The sequence below is a fragment of the Drosophila rhopaloa genome, unplaced genomic scaffold (genome assembly GCF_018152115.1).
Source record: "Drosophila rhopaloa isolate 14029-0021.01 unplaced genomic scaffold, ASM1815211v1 contig_178, whole genome shotgun sequence".
Lineage (NCBI taxonomy): Eukaryota > Metazoa > Arthropoda > Insecta > Diptera > Drosophilidae > Drosophila > Drosophila rhopaloa.
Window position 1 is genome coordinate 5,319,562 of NW_025335059.1, and position 18,025 is coordinate 5,337,586.

General features: G+C 44.0%; 5 protein-coding genes across 7 annotated transcripts in view; 3 read left to right on the plus strand and 2 right to left on the minus strand.

The window, feature by feature from the left end:
* Window positions 1–273: 273 nt before the first annotated feature.
* LOC108042499 (N-acetylglucosaminyl-phosphatidylinositol de-N-acetylase) lies at window positions 274–3,216 on the plus strand. The gene is made up of 4 exons (XM_017120823.2): window positions 274–1,226; window positions 2,061–2,351; window positions 2,497–2,590; window positions 2,648–3,216. The coding sequence occupies exons 1-4, from the start codon at window positions 728–730 to the stop codon at window positions 2,823–2,825; spliced, it is 1,062 nt and encodes a 353-aa protein (XP_016976312.1). The 5' UTR covers window positions 274–727; the 3' UTR covers window positions 2,826–3,216.
* A 360-nt stretch (window positions 3,217–3,576) lies between these two features.
* Window positions 3,577–8,248, minus strand: LOC108042500. The gene is given in 6 exon segments (XM_044459042.1): window positions 3,577–3,843; window positions 3,897–4,677; window positions 4,766–4,975; window positions 5,037–5,250; window positions 5,252–7,786; window positions 8,098–8,248. Coding segments are annotated over 6 exon segments (3,984 nt in total). The 5' UTR covers window positions 8,134–8,248; the 3' UTR covers window positions 3,577–3,635.
* Window positions 8,249–8,556: 308 nt separating this feature from the next.
* LOC108042502 lies at window positions 8,557–10,199 on the plus strand. The gene is made up of 2 exons (XM_017120827.2): window positions 8,557–8,696; window positions 9,482–10,199. Exons 1-2 carry the CDS (start codon window positions 8,640–8,642, stop codon window positions 10,178–10,180), a joined length of 756 nt encoding a protein of 251 aa, XP_016976316.1. The 5' UTR covers window positions 8,557–8,639; the 3' UTR covers window positions 10,181–10,199.
* A 74-nt stretch (window positions 10,200–10,273) lies between these two features.
* Window positions 10,274–13,077, minus strand: LOC108042501 (mediator of RNA polymerase II transcription subunit 25). The gene has a single exon (XM_017120826.2). The coding sequence runs from the start codon at window positions 12,979–12,981 to the stop codon at window positions 10,465–10,467; it is 2,517 nt and encodes an 838-aa protein (XP_016976315.2). The 5' UTR covers window positions 12,982–13,077; the 3' UTR covers window positions 10,274–10,464.
* Window positions 13,078–13,669: 592 nt separating this feature from the next.
* The window catches only part of LOC108052859 (heparan-sulfate 6-O-sulfotransferase 3-B), an 85,210-nt gene continuing 80,854 nt past the window's right edge, over window positions 13,670–18,025 (plus strand). The window contains exons 1-2 of one of the 3 annotated variants that reach the window (XM_044459174.1): window positions 13,670–14,037; window positions 15,634–16,016. In XM_044459174.1, the coding sequence (XP_044315109.1) occupies window positions 15,831–16,016 (186 nt within the window). In that variant the 5' untranslated portion in view covers window positions 13,670–14,037; window positions 15,634–15,830. The remainder of the gene's footprint in view (window positions 14,038–15,633; window positions 16,017–18,025) is intronic. The other 2 variants (XM_044459173.1, XM_044459175.1) reach the window with 2 other exon arrangements.

Sequence of the window (18,025 nt, forward strand, 5' to 3'; positions counted from 1 at the left end):
CATCGATTATTACTAGTTATAGAAGGCTTTAGTTAATAATTACGAGCAATTGATATTTTTCATATTTTTTGTTGAACAATTCATAAATTTTATAAATAAAAAATAATAGCAATAATTTAGAAATTCCAGTATTGCATTATTTCAAGTTAAATATTTTTAAAATACATAACACGTTTTTAATATGGATTTTGCATAATGCCCCTTTTGCTGAGCTCTAAGCCCAAACAGCTGACCGCTAGAGGTGGACCAAATTGCACTCACGACTCTCAGCTTTCGAACGTACGATGAATGACAGAAAAGTGTTTATCAATTTATTCGAGTGCTAATTTGATAGCTTCAGCATTATAGATGCACGTCGCACCTGACACGTCTATAAAAAGGCGGAACGGAAAACCCGTCAAATCGTCGTGACTCACGCACCTGCCACGCACAGCGCCAGTCGCCCATCCCTAGCTGCTGCCCCCGAAAGGCAAAAACACGTAAAGTTTTTGATTAAAATGCAGAGATTAGCCGATTAAGCGGCGCGCGGGCTCGTAACCAGACTTTTTCAAGTATTAAACTACCGATTAGGCAACACATCCACTTAGTGACATAGTTTAAGTAACCGCCCGAGCACCGTAATCGCCGCTTTTCCGCTTTTCCTCGCTGCCGAAAAAAACGCTGCATGTCCATTTTTGGTGAAGAATTTCTCGCCAAAATTCTCGCCCTTGGCCGGACGCAATGAGAGATGAGATTTAACTGGCTGAGCGAGTACGTGGCCAGCACATTTAGCAGCATTGCATCGACCTCTCCGTGGCGCCAATTGCAGCAGCAGGTGCAGCAGCTCGTTCCCAATCCGCAGGCCATCTACTGCCGTATCAGGTCCTCATCCGCCGAAGCACTGGAGCACGTACTGATCGCCTGTGCGGTGTACTTGCTAGTATGCCTGGGCCTCTACAAGCTTACCTTCTGGCTCTCGGGATCCGGGTCGCACAACGACAACAACAATGCCGGATCCGGCGACGTGTCTGGAGACCAGAATCCAAATCCGGAGGCGGGCGGCCTGAAACAGGCAATGCAATCCGGACTACGGCTGCGTAGCGTCCGGCTGCCCAAAACGACGCAAATGGAGCGCGTCCTGCTGATCACTGCCCATCCGGATGACGAGTGCATGTTCTTCGGACCGCTGATCTACACGCTGACGCAGCGGCAAGGCTGCCAGGTGTACATACTCTGCCTGTCCAACGGTGAGACCTTACCAACAGTGACATCATCCTATAACCATTGTACATCCGGAAGCATTAAGCGAAAGTACACGTTTAGAAATCAGAAGCGAATCCCTATTAAGTTTTATTGCGCCCAAATGGGTACAACCTTATTTTGTAGTAGTCATTAATAGATCACCTGCAATTTGATTCCAAAAGGTGTATTTATTAGTTATTGTTAGGAAGTAAAGAGATAGGTAGTTGTTTCACCACCGTTAAAGATTCGACGCTTTGTTCAATAGGAATCAACTGATCCCCTCTAAAGCAATTCCTTAAAGAACAACTCTCCTCTCGGATAGCAATAAATCATTTCTCATAATGTATATTTATTTCCATGCGAAATGTAAATATTTTTGAGTAAAGAAACAAATATTTATATTGCAACCGTAAATTTTTTTTAATTATTTGTTTAAAAGCAATTTAAAAGTCCCTGGTTCGTAGTCCTTATAAAGCACATGTACTTGTTCTTTCAAAACTGATTTATTTGAGAGAGATTTTTAATTTGTAATAATTTAATATTTGAAAGATTTTGTAAAACGATCCTTAAAAAGCAAAATTCTTGACATATTGCGGTTTTAGATCGATACTTTTCAGATTAACTATAAATAGATATCGCAATTCATTTGACAAATGATAAATTTCTAAAAATTAAATTCTATTCCACTTGGAAAACGCTATTTTAAACATAAATTGTCTTAAATCAATACTAACGTTTTTTAATGTTATTATTATCATCCAAAAAAGATAAATTTAAAATGTAAACCTATCCTCCTAATCAAAGAGAATTTTATTAATCATTTTATTTTTCCTGTAAAGGCAACTTCGAGCACAAGGCCAAAGTGCGGCGTCAGGAACTGTGGCGCTCCTGCTCCAAACTGGGTATTCCCGAGTCGAACATCGTCCTGATGAATGCCACCAACCTGCCGGACGACCCCTATGTGGACTGGCGCCCGGATGCAGTGGCCAGTCTGATACTTCACGCCGTGGAAAGCCTCGACATCCAGGCGATATTCACGTTCGATCGGGATGGCGTTAGCTCACATCCGAACCATTGTGCTGTGTACTACGCGGCCGCCTCGCTCTGTTTGGCCAACCTTTTACCCAAAGGTGAGGAGGCGTGTGAGTCACGCGGGTGGCGACGGATGCAAACAATGGGTGCATGTTAATTGGCGTGCCCATCGCTGCAGTTGGCGCTATTAATAGCCTTAGATTTATAGTATACAACAATTTTTTATGTATCTTCCCAATGCAGATTGCAAGTTCTATACCTTGGACTCGATCAATGTGGTAAGAAAATATCTGTCCATCCTCGATCTGCTGTGCACGTGCTTTATGTCTACGCATTGGTATGTAGTGTGTCCCAAATACTATATAAATTCTAATGTGATTGTTTTATTATTCAGGTGCATTCTAAACTGGAAAGAGGCTGCGATTGTAAGGAGCGCGATGAAGGAGCATCAGTCGCAGATGAGATGGTTTCGCTGGCTCTACATATACACTTCGCGCTACATGTTTATCAACTCGATGCGACAGATAAATTTATCGGATGTGGAACTAGAAATGCAGATACATGACAACTAGCAAGGGAACGGATACGATTGAACACCAAAAGACAAACTACCTTTACGATCTGATGCTCCAGGGTGCAGAGCGAGTGGTTTTTATTTTAGACTCTGACGATTCTACTAGTATATATGTATGTAACTACTATTGGCCAAACGATCGATAGTAATTGGAAAGCTATATCCAAACCAACCAGGGAACAAAGAACCAGCAAAGCGGCAGTACCATAGGCAACCGAAACCACAAAACAGTCCATTAATTAGTTCCACACTCACATACAAAATGGCATATCTTTAAATCTTATTAGTTAGCTCTAATTATTATTTATACTCAGTCCAAGCAATGTTCCAAAGTGTGCGATGTAGTCAAATGCTTAAAAATTAAAAATGTATGCGTTATTATAATTGTACTTAGATTATGTTTTCATTTTTGTTTCGTGTACATTTATTCCCTCCTTTAGCAAGTCACTTTCGTTCTTGTAAAATTGTAAAATAGTTTGTTGTAAGCAGCGAAGTACAATAATAATTTTATAATATATTTACATAAATATGTATATGTATACACATAAACAAATCTAATGAGAGGTCAGAGGATAGATATAGATCATAGAATGCTGTTAAAGAATATTCATTTAAAGAGCGCACTTTCAAACCAATTGTTTTATGGGCCCACGCAGAACTTAGTAAAATGCGAAGCGATTTTTGTTGCAATACTTAAAATTTATTGTTTTATTTTAATTCCCAATTTTAATATCAAAACACAGAATTAATTAAGTATAATAGAATTCTTTGATGCGGTCTTCTACACAGCTATTACTACCAAAATTTTTTACGATGTCGATTTGGAATTTCTTCCTTGCTTCTCCTCGATATCCACTTCTTCCGCACAGTTAACAATGATCTTCCCCAGCCCAATGTTGGACTCGTGCTGGGCAGTTCGGAAGGCCTCGTCCGCCCTGCTCAGGGGATATGTGGACGTGATGAAGTTGTGCATTAGTGCTCGACCAGATCGCATGAGTTGCAGGGCGGTGGGATACCTATAGAAGACGGGTTTAAATGGGCAAATTTAAAGCTACTGGTTTTAACCCACATATTGGCGGACCGAAAGCTGGGCACCAAGCGGATGTTCTTCATCAGTACGTCTAGGGCATTAAAGCTGGCACACTCTGAATCGCATTCCGCGAGCACACACACTCCACATGGCTGCAACGCCATAACCGCCAGATTCATTGTCATGGCCGATATGGAACAGTTAATGACGCAGCTGGGCCAGTCCTGGAACTTGCTGTATATGGCCTCGAGGACCTCTCCAAACAGGGCGTTGCTGTCGAACTCGACGGCCTGGAATCCAAAGTCCCGGGCGACGACATCCAGAGCGGGAGCCATACAGCCGGCAATGGCCACGCGCTTGGCCCCTATAGCCTTGGCGCATATGCCCGCCGCCACCGCTGTTGGGCAAGATCCCAGGATTAGGACATTGCTGGTGGGCGTGATATTGCCCTTGAAGCATGCCTGACATCCCAGGGCCAATGTTTGGGTCAGCGAACCCTCCTCCATGCTAATGGAAGGGGGAAGACGGTGGCAAAGATCCGCCGGATGAGTTTGGAAAGTGCTTAGAAAGCCGTTGTATACCAAACCAGAGCACATGTTGTACAATCCCTGTTTGCACAACTCGCAAATGCCGCAGGACAACGCAGACTCCATGACGACGCGGTCACCCACATGCAGATGGTGGACGCAGCGACCGACTTCCTCCACGATTCCCGTGGCATCGTGACCCAAGGACATGACCTCCACGTCGCGGTTGCCGTTCTCATAGACATGGATGTCAGAGTTCGAGATGGCCACTGAACCCGTTCGAATAAGTACATCTGGTTTTAAATGGTAAATTGTTAGCGATTATCTTTAAAATCAAAATTGTAAAAGCTTTTATCACTGGCTCTAAAAATGCAATCTCACCAAAATCCTTGGGAGTGGGTCTGTTAACGGGAACCATTTGAATCTCGTAGGACTTTAAAATTTGCAGAGCATATGCCTGTTCATCCAGGATGCGCTTATCTTCCGACTTTGGCGAGGGCGATGGATGGCAACAGACCCGAGTGCTGAATGATCTCTGCTGATTCTGCAGCTGGACAAAAGCATTCCGGGCGAAGAGAGTGCCTAGTCTACCTTGGGAAGAGAAGACCAACCTGGGGAAACTGAGACCCAGAGAAATCGCATAACTACGCACCATCCTTCTTTTCGTCCTTGCGTTCGCACTTCTTTTTGGGGAACTTGACCTTGGCGCACTTGCCGGTGCAGCTCTTTACTCCACAACCGCCGTCTTCATCGCTGAAACAATCCTCGCGGAGACCAGTCCGTTCCTTTATGTCCTTGCCACGGCTCTTGGGGTACTTGGGCGCCATCTGGCCGCACTTGCCGCCTCTCTTCTCCTTTTTGGCGTATTCCCCGCCTGTTGGCATTGCTCAGGCCTCCGGGCGAGATCTTCTTTGTCAGTCCACCAAAGCGTCGTCGCAGGAGAGTTGTGTTGATCGTGAATTTAGCCGGAGCAGATGCCTTGTGGAGCCGGCGGCCCTGGCACAATGAACACTGGCAGATTTCGGGTGTCTTGGGAACAGGGACACGATAGTGACGGCGCACGAGAGTGGAATAGACGTGGAAGCGAGGACCTCCAGAAACGTGTTCGGATTCCCGGAAGGCCTGGTTCAGAGCAGTGGACAGGTAGCGTTTGCTCGAATCCGAACGCCTAGAAAAGGTTGAGAACTTGCACTTGTCCTTGCCATCCTTACCGCCCTTCTTGAACTTGGCGCAGGGATCCTTCTTTTTCTTGTCATCCTTTCCGCCCTTGGCACAGGGATCCTTCTTCTTATCTTTCTTAGCGCAAGGGTCTTTCTTTTTAGCGCAAGGATCCTTCTTTTTCTTGTCATCTTTTTTGGCACATGGATCCTTTTTCTTGGGACAGGGATCCTTTTTCTTTTCGTCCTTCTTGGCACAGGGATCCTTTTTGGCGCAAGGATCCTTCTTTTTATCGTCTTTTTTGGCACAGGGATCTTTTTTCTCCCCAGACTTGAATTTGGCACATGGATCCTTCTTTTTCTTATCATCTTTTTTAGCACAAGGATCTTTCTTCTTTTTGGCACAAGGATCTTCCTTCTTTTTAGCACAAGGATCCTTCTTTTTAGCACACGGATCTTCCTTCTTTTTAGCACAAGGATCTTCCTTCTTTTTCGCACAAGGATCTTCCTTCTTAGGACAAGGATCCTTCTTTTTCGCACAAGGATCTTCCTTCTTTTTCGCACAAGGATCTTCCTTCTTTTTGGGGCAGGGATCCTTCTTTTTCTCCTTATCACAACCATCCTTACCACCCTTTTTGAACTTGGCACACGGGTCTTTCTTCTTGTCCTTGCCTTTTCCGTCCTTCGAGCAAGGATCCTTCTTGTCGCCTCCCTTGGCCATGGATGTTATCTCCGTGGTACTTTCTGCCTTTTTCTTGGGTGCCTTTTTCTTTTCCGGTTTCTCGCAGGGATCAGCCTTGCAGGGATCAGTAATCAGAGGGCATTTTCCTGGACACTTTTTCTTGGGCTTCACGGGAGGATACTTGCAACCATCCTTATCCACAGGAACTGGCACCTCAACCTCCTGGATACCAGGTTCAGCGGCCGCTTCTTCAGCGATCTTCTGCTGAGCCTCCCGCTGATGTCCTATTTGAGTGGACGCAGACATATAGGACGTATCAATGATCCTGGTCGCAAAGGCCTGCTCATCCTTGGTAAGTTCCAGATCGGCAATGTAGGTGTCCGAGGTTTTTGAGTTCCCCGAGAAACCCTTTTCCAAGGCGGTGCTGCAAAGGTTGGCAGCCAACGCGGTGAGGTCGTCATTGAAGCCGGGCATCTTGTCATCAGTCAGCTGGGCTGAATTCAACTTCTGAGTATCAATCTGGACGACACCAGAGATCAAGGCGTTAAACCTGAGCGGAATGGTTTCCTCTGCCGTTCCGGATGCGTCTATTTCCACCTTGGTGTGCATACAGATCATGGGGTCCTGCGGGATTGCATCATTTAAGCCCTTGCTTTCAAGAGCATTGCTCAGATTGGTCATGTCCATCTCAAATGACAGCTCCATGGAGGACACGGCCATCTCGTTGAGTCGATTGCTCAGATCCTGCGGCACATCCACTCGCACCTCTTCCACGAAGTCCCCCTCCTGGACGGCGAAGTCGGCGAGATTAGCTCCCAGACTGGATTTTGTGACGGGCTTGGCTTGGGCCAGCGCCGACATGGACTTGGTGGTCTTTAGCGAAGAATTGGCAGCTCCTGGAAGTCCCATAGCATTTTGAAGGCAGCTACTAACCACTGCCTGGCGATGCATGGGCATGTTGGCACCCAGACCCGCATCCACAGTGGTTCCCACGGCATCCACGTCGGCTGCCGGCGAGGATGGGTAGGTTTCCCAGAACTTGCGATCATTCGCATTCGCCTCCGATTGCTCCTCCGATACCACCTCCTGGACGGCCTCGTTTAACGCACCGTATTCCTCGACCATGCTGCTGGAGAAGGCCTCGATGTGGTTGGCGTACAGCCGCAGCTGGTTGATGCTATCCAACGTATCCTTCAATGCATTGGCATCCATGCCGGACAGGTCCAGAGGCACAATGACGATCTTTAGGTCCTTGCCATCGCCAGTTTCCGGTGTAATCAGGCCGATGGGCAGGATCTTGGGTGCATTTCCCGATGTGCCGGAGAAGCTGATCCGCTTGCGCAGCATATCCACATTATCGTTGATCGAGAAGACACTGTTGCCGTTCTGCGAATACTTCTGCACCCGGGGGCGACCCGGATGAGAACCGAGCGCCGGGGTAGTGGCCTCCCGCGTCGCCTTGGATCCGTAGGTGGCACTACTGCCCAGCAGCCTCAGCCGCTCGGAATGGAGCAGGCTGCGGGGACGGAAGAGCGGAGTATGGTAGCTGAGACATCTCGATATCTGCAAGAGATGCATTCCAAAACGGTTAGACGGGGGGCTCCCGAATATCCCTGGCATTTTAGCTCTTTGTGAATTTTTATTACTTTATCAAGAATACATAAGTTAATCACGGTAGAATTTCACTTTAAAAGAAGGGAGAAACCGAAAGTGTGTGTGAAGTTGTAAGACGTAGAGGAAACTAAAACTAGAAACCAGTGACAACTTAACTTAAAAATTGGAAGCCTACTAATCCGTCGTTTTTAATACACCCCATCTAGATTTGGAAACCCTCTTAAGCCCTATATAATTTATTAAACCATTTGATAACTCACCTGTAAAAAGTGTGTTATTCTACCAAACAAGCGCATTCTAAAATTAACCGTGGTCTTAATTGGTCTAAAACAATTTGGAAATTTTGAATTTTGGTCGAATTTTTTTTTAAAGGTTTAAAAAGGTTTGTGCCAGCTTGGGCTGTGTCTGGAGACTGAATCAATAAGTCAAATAATAGTATGAACTTAAGTCTACTGCCTACTGATCCGAAAATCCTTGATAAAAAGTATATGTCCAATATTTGCTAGAGTTGTGTTTTCATATTTCATACCGGCCGAAACCCAGAGAACCGATTTTTTTCGGGGGCCTCTAAATGCATTTTGAATTAAATTTAGGTACCACAATTGCCCCTACCGTTGCTGCATATTAATTGATTGCTGACCGGGCGACTGCCTTCAGCTGGGCTCTGGTCACCCCCAAGTATTTGTTGGTCAATTGTTCGAGTTTAGTTCGGTTTTTGCGTTTGCTGGCAGTGGTTTCGGTGTTAAGTTCGGTTTCAGTTTCGTTGTCTAGCCAAGAGCTAGATCCGTATATTTCATTGACAATGTTGCGATTGGCCAGTTCCACATATAGTTCCATATGTTTTATTGTCTTTTTAAATGTAAGCAGCATAAAATTGGCATTGTTGATTAAAAGGGAACTTGATGTTGGCTTAATTCATAATGTGGGTTTTTTCTTAGAAACAAATAGTGACTCATAAACTAATTGGATTCGGTGTAGGTCAAGCTTAGAATATTAGGGCTAATCTTCTCATTTGCAATATCTGTGGGGAAGAAATCTTAATTTGTATTTAAGGGGACACCAACCCTTTTCAATATTCGAAAGCTAATTAGTATTGATTGTTTTTCCTTACAAAAATTAAAACAATTTGATCATGTTTCAAACTTTGCAACCTCCATCAGTGGTTTTATAAATATGTTTTTTTATTGAAGGCAGATATAAATTAAGCTGATAGTCATTAATGCCAAATTTTTCAATGGCTTAAACTTATCCAGATTTTTACAGTTTTTTTGATTTGTGCAAGAATGGCTAGCCTTAAAATTAGTGAAAGATTTAAACTTTTAAATAAAATTCGTTATAATTTAACTAAATTATTATTAAAAAATAGTTTTAAAATTACAACAAATTTTTGATCTTCCCCTTTTGAGACTTATTTTGTAAGGCCAAACAATACACACAGGCATGTGTCATAGGTCCAAATATTTCATCTGTGATTTGCAGTATTGTCATATCTTATAGAACGATTTCAAGGTCCAGCGACGCGTGTGCGTTGGGATTTGAATATAGAAAGCCTCATTATCGATCGTATTTAATATTCATTTACGTACGTGTAGCCGGTCATTAAGCACCAATTAAAGATTCCATTTCTCCCGTATACATCTGCAGTTTCTGTGGCTGCTGTTGTTGACGACGACGTCCGCCAAGCCAGCCAACTCCACTGAATCAAGGCCGCCAAATGAAATGCAACATGTTACCAGCTTTGTTGACCAGAAGCCGAAATCCGGCGCCCGTGAGGAGTTTGACTTCGAGCGAAATGAGGCGGAGGCAGTCAACTCGGCGCACTTGCAGGTGCTCTTCGGCAGTTTGTTGCAATTGCCGGGTAAGGGAAATATGAGTCTGCAGTTGTCTTTGGAGACGGATGACGAGCCGGTCAGTGAACGCAACATGCTGGACGATGAGATGGAGGCCACTGGGGAGCAGCATGAGGGCTTTACCGAATCATCGGATGCCTGGCATCGGGTCAAGCTTAATATTCCGGTCCTGGAGCCGGTCAAGCACTTGATCAATGCAGTGGGCGGCGGCGGAGTAAACGATTCGCATGTCAAGAGCAACACCCATCGGCTAATCGGTCACCATGGCGTCCACGAAACGCACCATAATGGCGGGAACATCAGCTCGCCGGCAATCGAGACTGAGGAGGATCGGGAGACGGCCATAGACAGCACTGGATTCGATGTCCTCGAGACATTGGGCACTGCGGGCACGGTACTCTTTGGAATTTTGCAGAATCTACGGAAGCTTTTTGCCGCTAGCGCTGGAAATGCAAGTACCGCATCTTCAGGCGGCGGCGGTGGAGCTAACTAGTTGACTTCCTTCGGGTCTTGTGTTCTGTGATTAATATTAGTCTTACGTTACGATGTCCTTCAACCTTGATTTTAACTAATAAAATTAACGAAATACGATGAAAGTGACAAAAATAATTGCGTTTTTATGTTTATGGGGAATTGGGAAGAGGTAAAAAGATACATTAAAATAACTAACCGACGTGAAAACCTCTATAGTATTCTGGGACTTCGAGTTAGGGATGTCATATAGTTGGACTGTATATAAACTTAATTCTAGTCTGCAACGCGACCTTTTCAAGGAGCCTACATATTAAACTCGTAGCTTCCGTCGTCAAAGTTGCGATTGCCGACCATTGGACCGCCTGCTCCCATTTGATTAGGATTCTGGCCGCCCATCTGCGGGCGGAACTGGTTGCCCGGCGTGGTCTGGTGCTGCAGAAGCTGGCGAAGTCCGGGGTTGTTGTTGCTCATCATGGGCCGAACCATGCGCTGTTGCTGTTGTTGCGCTTGCTGCTGCTGCATGGCAGCCACGTTGGGCGCCACTTGCTGCAATTGCTGCTGGAGGTTAGGATTGGGCACGCCACCGGGACCAACGCCAACGCCGAGCGGCATCCGCTGCTGCTGCATCATGTTCATCTGCATCTGGTTCTGCTGCATGGGCATGCCGCCAGGCCCAGGGCCCGGTCCTCCGCCTGGACCTCCTCCACCCATCTGCATATTGAGCTGGTACTGGTTGTAGTGCTGTTGCTGCGAGTTGTCCTGCTGCATCTGCTGCTGCTGTTGTTGCTGTTGCTGCTGTAGTTCCATGGGCGACTTCCCCTGCTGCTGCATCATTTGTTGCTGTTGCTGCATGTTGCCATGTTGCTTCTGCTGTATTACTTTTCGCAGACGCTCCACGAACATGGCTTGATTGTTGGGAATGAAGCCGAGGAAGGCGTTGCGATCGGGAGTGTACAGCAGGATGAGGACCTTGAGATCGCAGGCGGGCGCGTTGGGGATGGAGGAGAAGTGGACGCAGCCAGCATATCCCGAAGTCATCATCTTGGCCAGCGAATCGAGTGCTTCTCCAGGGGTCGGTCGAAAAACAACCATCTTTGAATCCTTCAGGAACTGCCCACCGATGTTGCCCACCAAATGCTTGGGCATTAGCTGCATCAACAGCTTCGGCGGCCAGTTCTCAGCCTTGATCTCGGGCTCGCCGTCTTTTATGTTGGTGCACACGGTGCACTGAAGCGTGTGCGGAATTTTCTGCTGATCCGATTTCGGTTTCTCTGACCACTCCAGCACTCCGGTCCAGATCTTTTCCCTCAGGGAGGCCTGCTCCTGCTGCGAATTCGCCTGCTGTTGCTGCTGCGGATTGCCCTGCTGTTGGGGATTCGACTGTTGTCCCACTTGTTGCTGTTGTGGATTGGGCATGTTGCCCGCATTGCCCGTCGGCATCATGTTGTTGCCGGCATTGGGATTACCCTGTTGCTGTTGCTGCTGTTGGGCCAGCTGTTGTTGCTGTTGCAACTGCTGGTGGTTGAGCATCTGCTGCTGGTTGAGCAACTGCATCCTCTGTTGTTGTTGCTGTTGGGCCTGTTGCTGCTGGGCCTGCTGTTGTTGCTGTTGCTGCAGCGAAGTCACGGTTTGGTTCGGCGGCGGCCCATTAATGCGCGAGATCAGCGCAGAGTTGGGATTCGGTTGCATGCCACCGCCTTGGCCGACACCACCCACATTGCCTGCTCCTTGCATGAAGGTCGGGCGGGCCTGTCCCGGCTGATTTTGATACATCCAACGGTTTTGGCCAGCCACCACGTTTTGCTGAAAGTTTGGATTCTGCATCTGGTTAGGCACAAATTGATTTTGCTGCTGCTGTTGTTGCTGTTGCTGCAAGAGCTGTTGCTGCTGGGAATTGAGAAGGTTCGCCTGCGGATTGGGAACGGGCTGCTGTTGCTGCATCGAATTCATGTTCATGACTTGGGGATTGCCCTGCTGCTGCTGTTGTTGCTGTTGTTGTACCTGCTGCTGTTGTTGGGCGGGGGTGGTGTCCATGGGCATGCCCTGGCCAGGTTGCTGCTGAGCCGCTGGATTTTGTTGTTGTTGCTGCACTGCAGCCTGACCTGCGTTAGGAGCAGCCATTTGGGCCGCCATGCTGTTGGGGCTGGGAGCTCGCTCCTTGAGGCTGTATCCCTTGAGCAGCACCAGGTGCCGGATGTTCTTGGCATAGTTCTTGCTGGTAATGGGCTGATCTCCGTCGGCCTTCATGAACAGCTTGAAAAGCACAGGCATCTTGCGAGGCGCAATGATGGAGAGATTGATCTTCCGCTCATTAAAGAGCGCCGCCAGCTGTTCGCAGGACTTGCCCGGATACTTCCACGATTCCGTGGTGGGCATCTGGTACGGCGGACTGTTGCAGATGAGGATGCAGTGCCGCTGGACGTTGGTCTGGTCGAGCAGCTGCCGCCGTTCGCTAATGTCGTCGAAGCAACCGTGGGCCGCGGCAAATCCTTCTGCCATGTGCGCACAGGACTCCATTCCGCCTCCAACCAGCGGCAGGCGTTCGATGGTCTCCATAACTTTCTGGGGCTGCAGGAAGGGTCCGTAGGTGGTGCACACGGGCTCCAGCAGATTGGCCGCGGTGCGGTAAACAACGATACCGTACAGCGTGGCGAAACGTTCTGCGATGAGGTACTCCCGCTCGTCAATGGAGCCAGTGGTGAAGTGCTCAAGCGTCGGCAGAATGTAGTTGGTCTTCAGCTCGTTGATGTACGCGCCGTTGATGGCGCTGCCCTCGATGATGAAGACCACGTCGGCCAGCGGCATCTGATCCACCTCCATAGTTAACCTGGAGAGTGGGAGTTGGCTTTAAATGCGAGAACTTGTTGCAAATACTGCAAGCTATTTTGTCCGTTTTTCACCGCTCTTCTTCTTCTCCTGCAGTTTGTTATGGATATCGACTTCTGACTATCGATGGTCATACGATAAACAGTGCATAGGGTTGCCTATTTTGCTTAAAACTGAAAACTGGTTTTCAAAAATTATTATATGTGTTATTTATGAGCTTTTAAAATGTTATAAAATTATTTGGTTTAGAAATCCATGTTTCAATTAAATATTTTGAGGAGAATCATCTTAACTTTGAATTTGATTAAAATGCATTATACTTTTATTAACTTTAAATCTTATTAACTCTTGCGGAGTTTTTATTATTAAAATTAAATTTATTTTTGCTGTCATATACTACCGGTAGAAGCAGATTTTAAGAAAGTTTTTTGGGAAAAAATATTGTTTACTGAAGAATATATTTTGGGTTGAAAAGGCTTTGAATAATTGTATTATTTTAACTCATATTCAAAATTTAAGAGCGCTGCCATATTGTCGAGTCGTGAACACCTGCATCCGTCTGGCAGCCCTATCAGCTGATGGCAGCACTACAAGCGCAGTTCCATTTTGTTCCGTTTATTCTCCCGATTTGTCTGGCAACACCGTCAGCTGTTTCTGAGACCCAACTTGTGCAGTTCCGTTTTGTTCAGTTTATTCGCCGATTTTGATGAAAACGGACGTTGGCTGCTGGCTCCGCGTTGTTTCGCCCAATAAATTCGTAAAAAACACACGCAAAACGCTAACAAAGTGACATAGTGCCAAACTATAGCTAGTGAACCGTGCAAAAAGCATGGAAAGCAATCTTTAAGAGTGTTTGAAACAGACGCAAGTGCAAATTGCGGGCTTTTTATGTGGCCGTCGCAGAATGTGTGGCACAAAGCGGAGGCCCAAAACGAACGTGCGAGCGCCTAAAACGCAGATAAATGTAAATAAATAAACGTGTGACGACGTTATAATTGTGAAGAGTCAACAAACACGCCAGTTGGCTTGTGAATAGTGAGTGAAATCTGGGTAAATTTGTTAAAATTTGCCAATTTGCTTTTTGGCCATCAGAACAGCTGTTGTGTTGCATCTCGCTCTGTCTGGTTGGGAACTCTCCCTCTCTCTTTTGCTTGCCCTCTCTCTGTTTTTGTTGTTCCTCTTTGATTGTGTTTTTGTATTGCAATGTTGCTAAATCGTTTGGTTCTATTATTATAATTATGCTCTTTGCACTGACGTCACTGCGAGGCGTTAACCAATAATTTAGTTAGGCAATTACCAATGTTTTAAGTGTAGTTTAGAGTACACAGAAGTGAATTTAATGGCCATGTGCTCACAACGTTTGTTATTGTTGCCTGGCAACATGTTTCGCCACATCTGAGTTTTCTTTTTCTTGTCCCCCCGTCTTTTTGTCATGTTGCCAATAAGCAACTTTTGCCATTTGTTTACAACAATTGCGATCTTGGCAAAAGCAACGATCGCAAAATTAAAGCGCCTACACTAAAAACAGCAGCAACAGCGGTTTGGGCGTCACACTGACTACCGATTGCCCGCCAGTTGCGTGTTTCTACAATTTAAATACACTTCCTGACGAAACGGGGATCTTGGCTATCAGACTTCAGGTGCTAACACTTGCATATGTTCATACCCACCTGCGATTTTTGTACTATTTTTTGTTGCTGATAGAAAGATTATATTTCCAGGAATTTTGAACAATCCATATAAAATTGGATGTTCATAACATTAAATTTGGTAAAGCCTATTCTGTAGTTGCTATCCCAAATACCGTCTTGTTTAGGCTTAGTTCCGTAAAATGCATAGAATTTTTATTTCAACACCTCGAATCCCGTTAATAGAATTTATCAATTGATATGATATGTATGATTTGATTGTAACAATAATACTAGGATATCTACATATATGATAAGACAACAAACCAATTTGTTATCTTAGAGAATCAATAAAATAATGGGTATTTACTGTAACGAACCTAATGACAAAATTTCTTATCAACTTTTGACGCAGTGAAACTTATCTATCCCGAATTCAAAAATGATTTAGAACTCTTTCTAAATCTTCTTTCTTTTTTCCATTCATAATTTACTTTAATTTTATTTTAAAAATTCTTTGAATCGAAATCGTAAGTACTCAGCAGATGTTATTCATAATAAATAAAGACAACATTATATTTTTAGCTTAGGGCTTACAAAATTCGTTATATTCACCTTCCCACTTTTATATCCTACTCTTCCATTTCTGATTTATGTGATTTGTCTCAATGCTATATATTTTGCAGATTGCTTGTGCAAATTTCAAGATTTCCCACACAAATAAAGATATTATTTTGTTGCACAAGAAGAAATTTCACTTGTTTACACTATACTAAAACTTGTTTTATTTCTGTCTAATCAAAAAAACTATAATCGTACTCAGACTAAAATATATTATGAACTTGTTATCAGTCAGGCCTATAAGTAAATTCTATTAAAATATTTATGTTTTTTTCTTACTATTTAATAATAGCTAGACAATTTGACCGACCCCTCTTATCTGCCGGTCAAGTGGTAACTAAAATTGATGTGCTTCAAAAAAACATAATTAACCATTGTCCTCTCGCTCTACTTGCAGCTACTGGAAAACAAGGCACAACAAAACCCACTTCCGCACTGACTACGATGGGCGAAGGTGTTCCCATTTTCAGAATTCTTATCGGGCAACGACTGAAGTATGATTGAGTTGGCCTCGCCTCCGATTCGCGGCTGGTTGTGGGTTCAGGTGGACCTTTGATGGTCTAGTGCGATTGGGTGGAGGCCAGGTAATGGAACATGCCCGTGGATATGCATAAGAACGTATCAGTTCAAGTCGATAGTGATTTTGCCTTATTGCTACCCAGTGGAGTTTATGAAATCAAGAAAATGGAACCGCGCTCCAAAATACGAACAATCATTGTATTTTGTCTATTTCTGGCCATCGCCGGCATTATCGGATTCGGATACTTTTGTCAAGATCAGGTAAGCCCCACAGCCATTAATTAATTCTCATTGCGTTGACCATAAATTACTTTTCCCTCGTTTCTTTTTTATTTTCTCCTCCTTGGCGCCAATGCAAATTAGGCACCCATTGGCAAAAATGCTGAATTTCATAATTTATATTTGTCGTTTTGTGTTTTTTATTTAAATTACCATTCATTTTTGTTTGTGACCAAACTGGTTTTTCTACGGCGCATCAATAAATTTGTTAGCTTGGGGTTCGCATATATTCGCACTACAAATATGCGTCGGAATGTTTCCCAGAGGATTATAGGCAGCTTTATAATACAGGAATCTTTCTCACAGTTTATCTATTTTTGTGAGCTTTAATTAGACCAAATAAAATGTTTTGTATACAACCTTTCGGATGGCGCCTTCGGATTTCTGAAATTGTTTACGCGAAAGGTGTTAAAGAAATTCGCCTTGAATGAGATTTTCGTTTACGATTGGTAAAACAATTTTGTAACACAGAATTATTTCGTCTTCTTTTGATTACACTGTATAATCTTCATAATCCTCTGACATTAAAATTCCTCTAATATAAAAAGTTAAATTTACAGAATTATTGTTCTATTTAGGTCACTATTTATATTTTAGTCGAGCTCATAAATCATTGACGTACGCGCTTGATTGAAATTTGTCTAATTTCTGGGACTAATAAGGCGTCTTTCCCTCTTTTAATGAATTATTTAATGGTCGAGGTGTAAAGTGCATTCGTCGGCCATAAAAACGAAGCCGAGGGCTGACAATGGAGGCAAAACAGCGCATTAAATTCCTCCCTGGGGAGTCATAAACTCAAGCCAGACAGTATTATCTCAACTTTGGCATAGTGCGGTGTGGATATACATAGCTGCGGATATGTAGATTTAACAATTAATCCAGCTCGTGCCAGTCATCGCTAATATTAGCCTCGATAAATTCGTTAAAGGAGGTCGAAAATTTCCAAATTCAAACCGAAAAATTTAATATCTGATGAGTTCTATATATATGGCTGTTGAAATATGTTTCAATTTCATTTTGTCGATCTTTAATTAAACACGAAATAAATTCGCTGCCTCTCCAAAAATAAAAAAAACCCGAGTGGGCGAGACTTTTTGAATGAGTTCAATGTCATATGTCTGTTTTTATATGATATAGATATATTTTCCTATGTCTATTGTGATATCTATACACTAATTAAGATTTCTGTTTTTTGTTTTGGCAATTCGGAAGGCAGTATTCCAGTATTAATGAAATATTTTTCAAATTGAAATAGCTAGCAAAATGACATTAATTGAGCGCAGCTGCCTCTCCTATATTCTCCTCACGCGATCTTGCCAGACATAGCGACGAGCAGGGCGTGGCCACGCCCCTCTGCCGGTGCCCTGTGCGTGCGTTGGAAAATTCGCCTTCTTTAAAAATAGCTTAATTAGTTGTACGCGCCATAACAGAAAAACATGCTTAAATGAATAGTGTGGCGAAAGCCAAACATGAAAATGAGACTCATGCGTTGCGTGTCCAATGGAAAACAGACAGATTATTCTATTATTTCGGATGCGGGGTCGTCCCATTTCGTTAGTACTCAGATTTGTATTCTTAATGGGCCAAGTTGAACATAAATTACTCGGTCTCTGCTTATCGCGGAGTTGATGTGGGAGTATTTTACTACCGGAATACTTGAACTCTTGGTACTTAGTTTGATTAATTACAATCTATTTTTAAATGTCCTGCCTCAGGGAAATTCAGCTGCCATTACTGGCCTTTTTCAAATCATTAAGTCAGTAATGTTACTACTGTAAGATGGGGCCCTTTTCATGACTTTTGATTACTTAAGACAATGTAAAAGTCTTTTTATTTTAATAAAATATTGACTCAAATATGACGCTGGAAAAGTACATCTTATAAATTTCTTAATTTATAAAATTCTCTGTAATCTCCAAAACACCTAATGATGTAAAACCTTTTTTTTATTTTATTTTATTGCCCCTCAACCTGTTGTTATTTAACACAAC

What these genes read in the sequence shown, in the direction of transcription:
- LOC108042499 (XM_017120823.2), top strand. Translation starts at nt 728, where the DNA reads ATGAGATTTAACTGGCTGAGCGAGTACGTGGCCAGCACATTTAGCAGC. An exon ending in CATACTCTGCCTGTCCAACG is followed by an intron (nt 1,227 to 2,060) that starts GTGAGACCTTAC and finishes TTTCCTGTAAAG; the next exon opens with GCAACTTCGAGCACAAGGCC. An exon ending in TGCTTTATGTCTACGCATTG is followed by an intron (nt 2,591 to 2,647) that starts GTATGTAGTGTG and finishes TTTATTATTCAG; the next exon opens with GTGCATTCTAAACTGGAAAG.
- LOC108042502 (XM_017120827.2), top strand. Translation starts at nt 8,640, where the DNA reads ATGTTGCGATTGGCCAGTTCCACATATAGTTCCATATGTTTTATTGTC. An exon ending in GTTTTATTGTCTTTTTAAAT is followed by an intron (nt 8,697 to 9,481) that starts GTAAGCAGCATA and finishes ATACATCTGCAG; the next exon opens with TTTCTGTGGCTGCTGTTGTT.
- LOC108042501 (XM_017120826.2), bottom strand. Translation starts at nt 12,981, where the DNA reads ATGGAGGTGGATCAGATGCCGCTGGCCGACGTGGTCTTCATCATCGAG.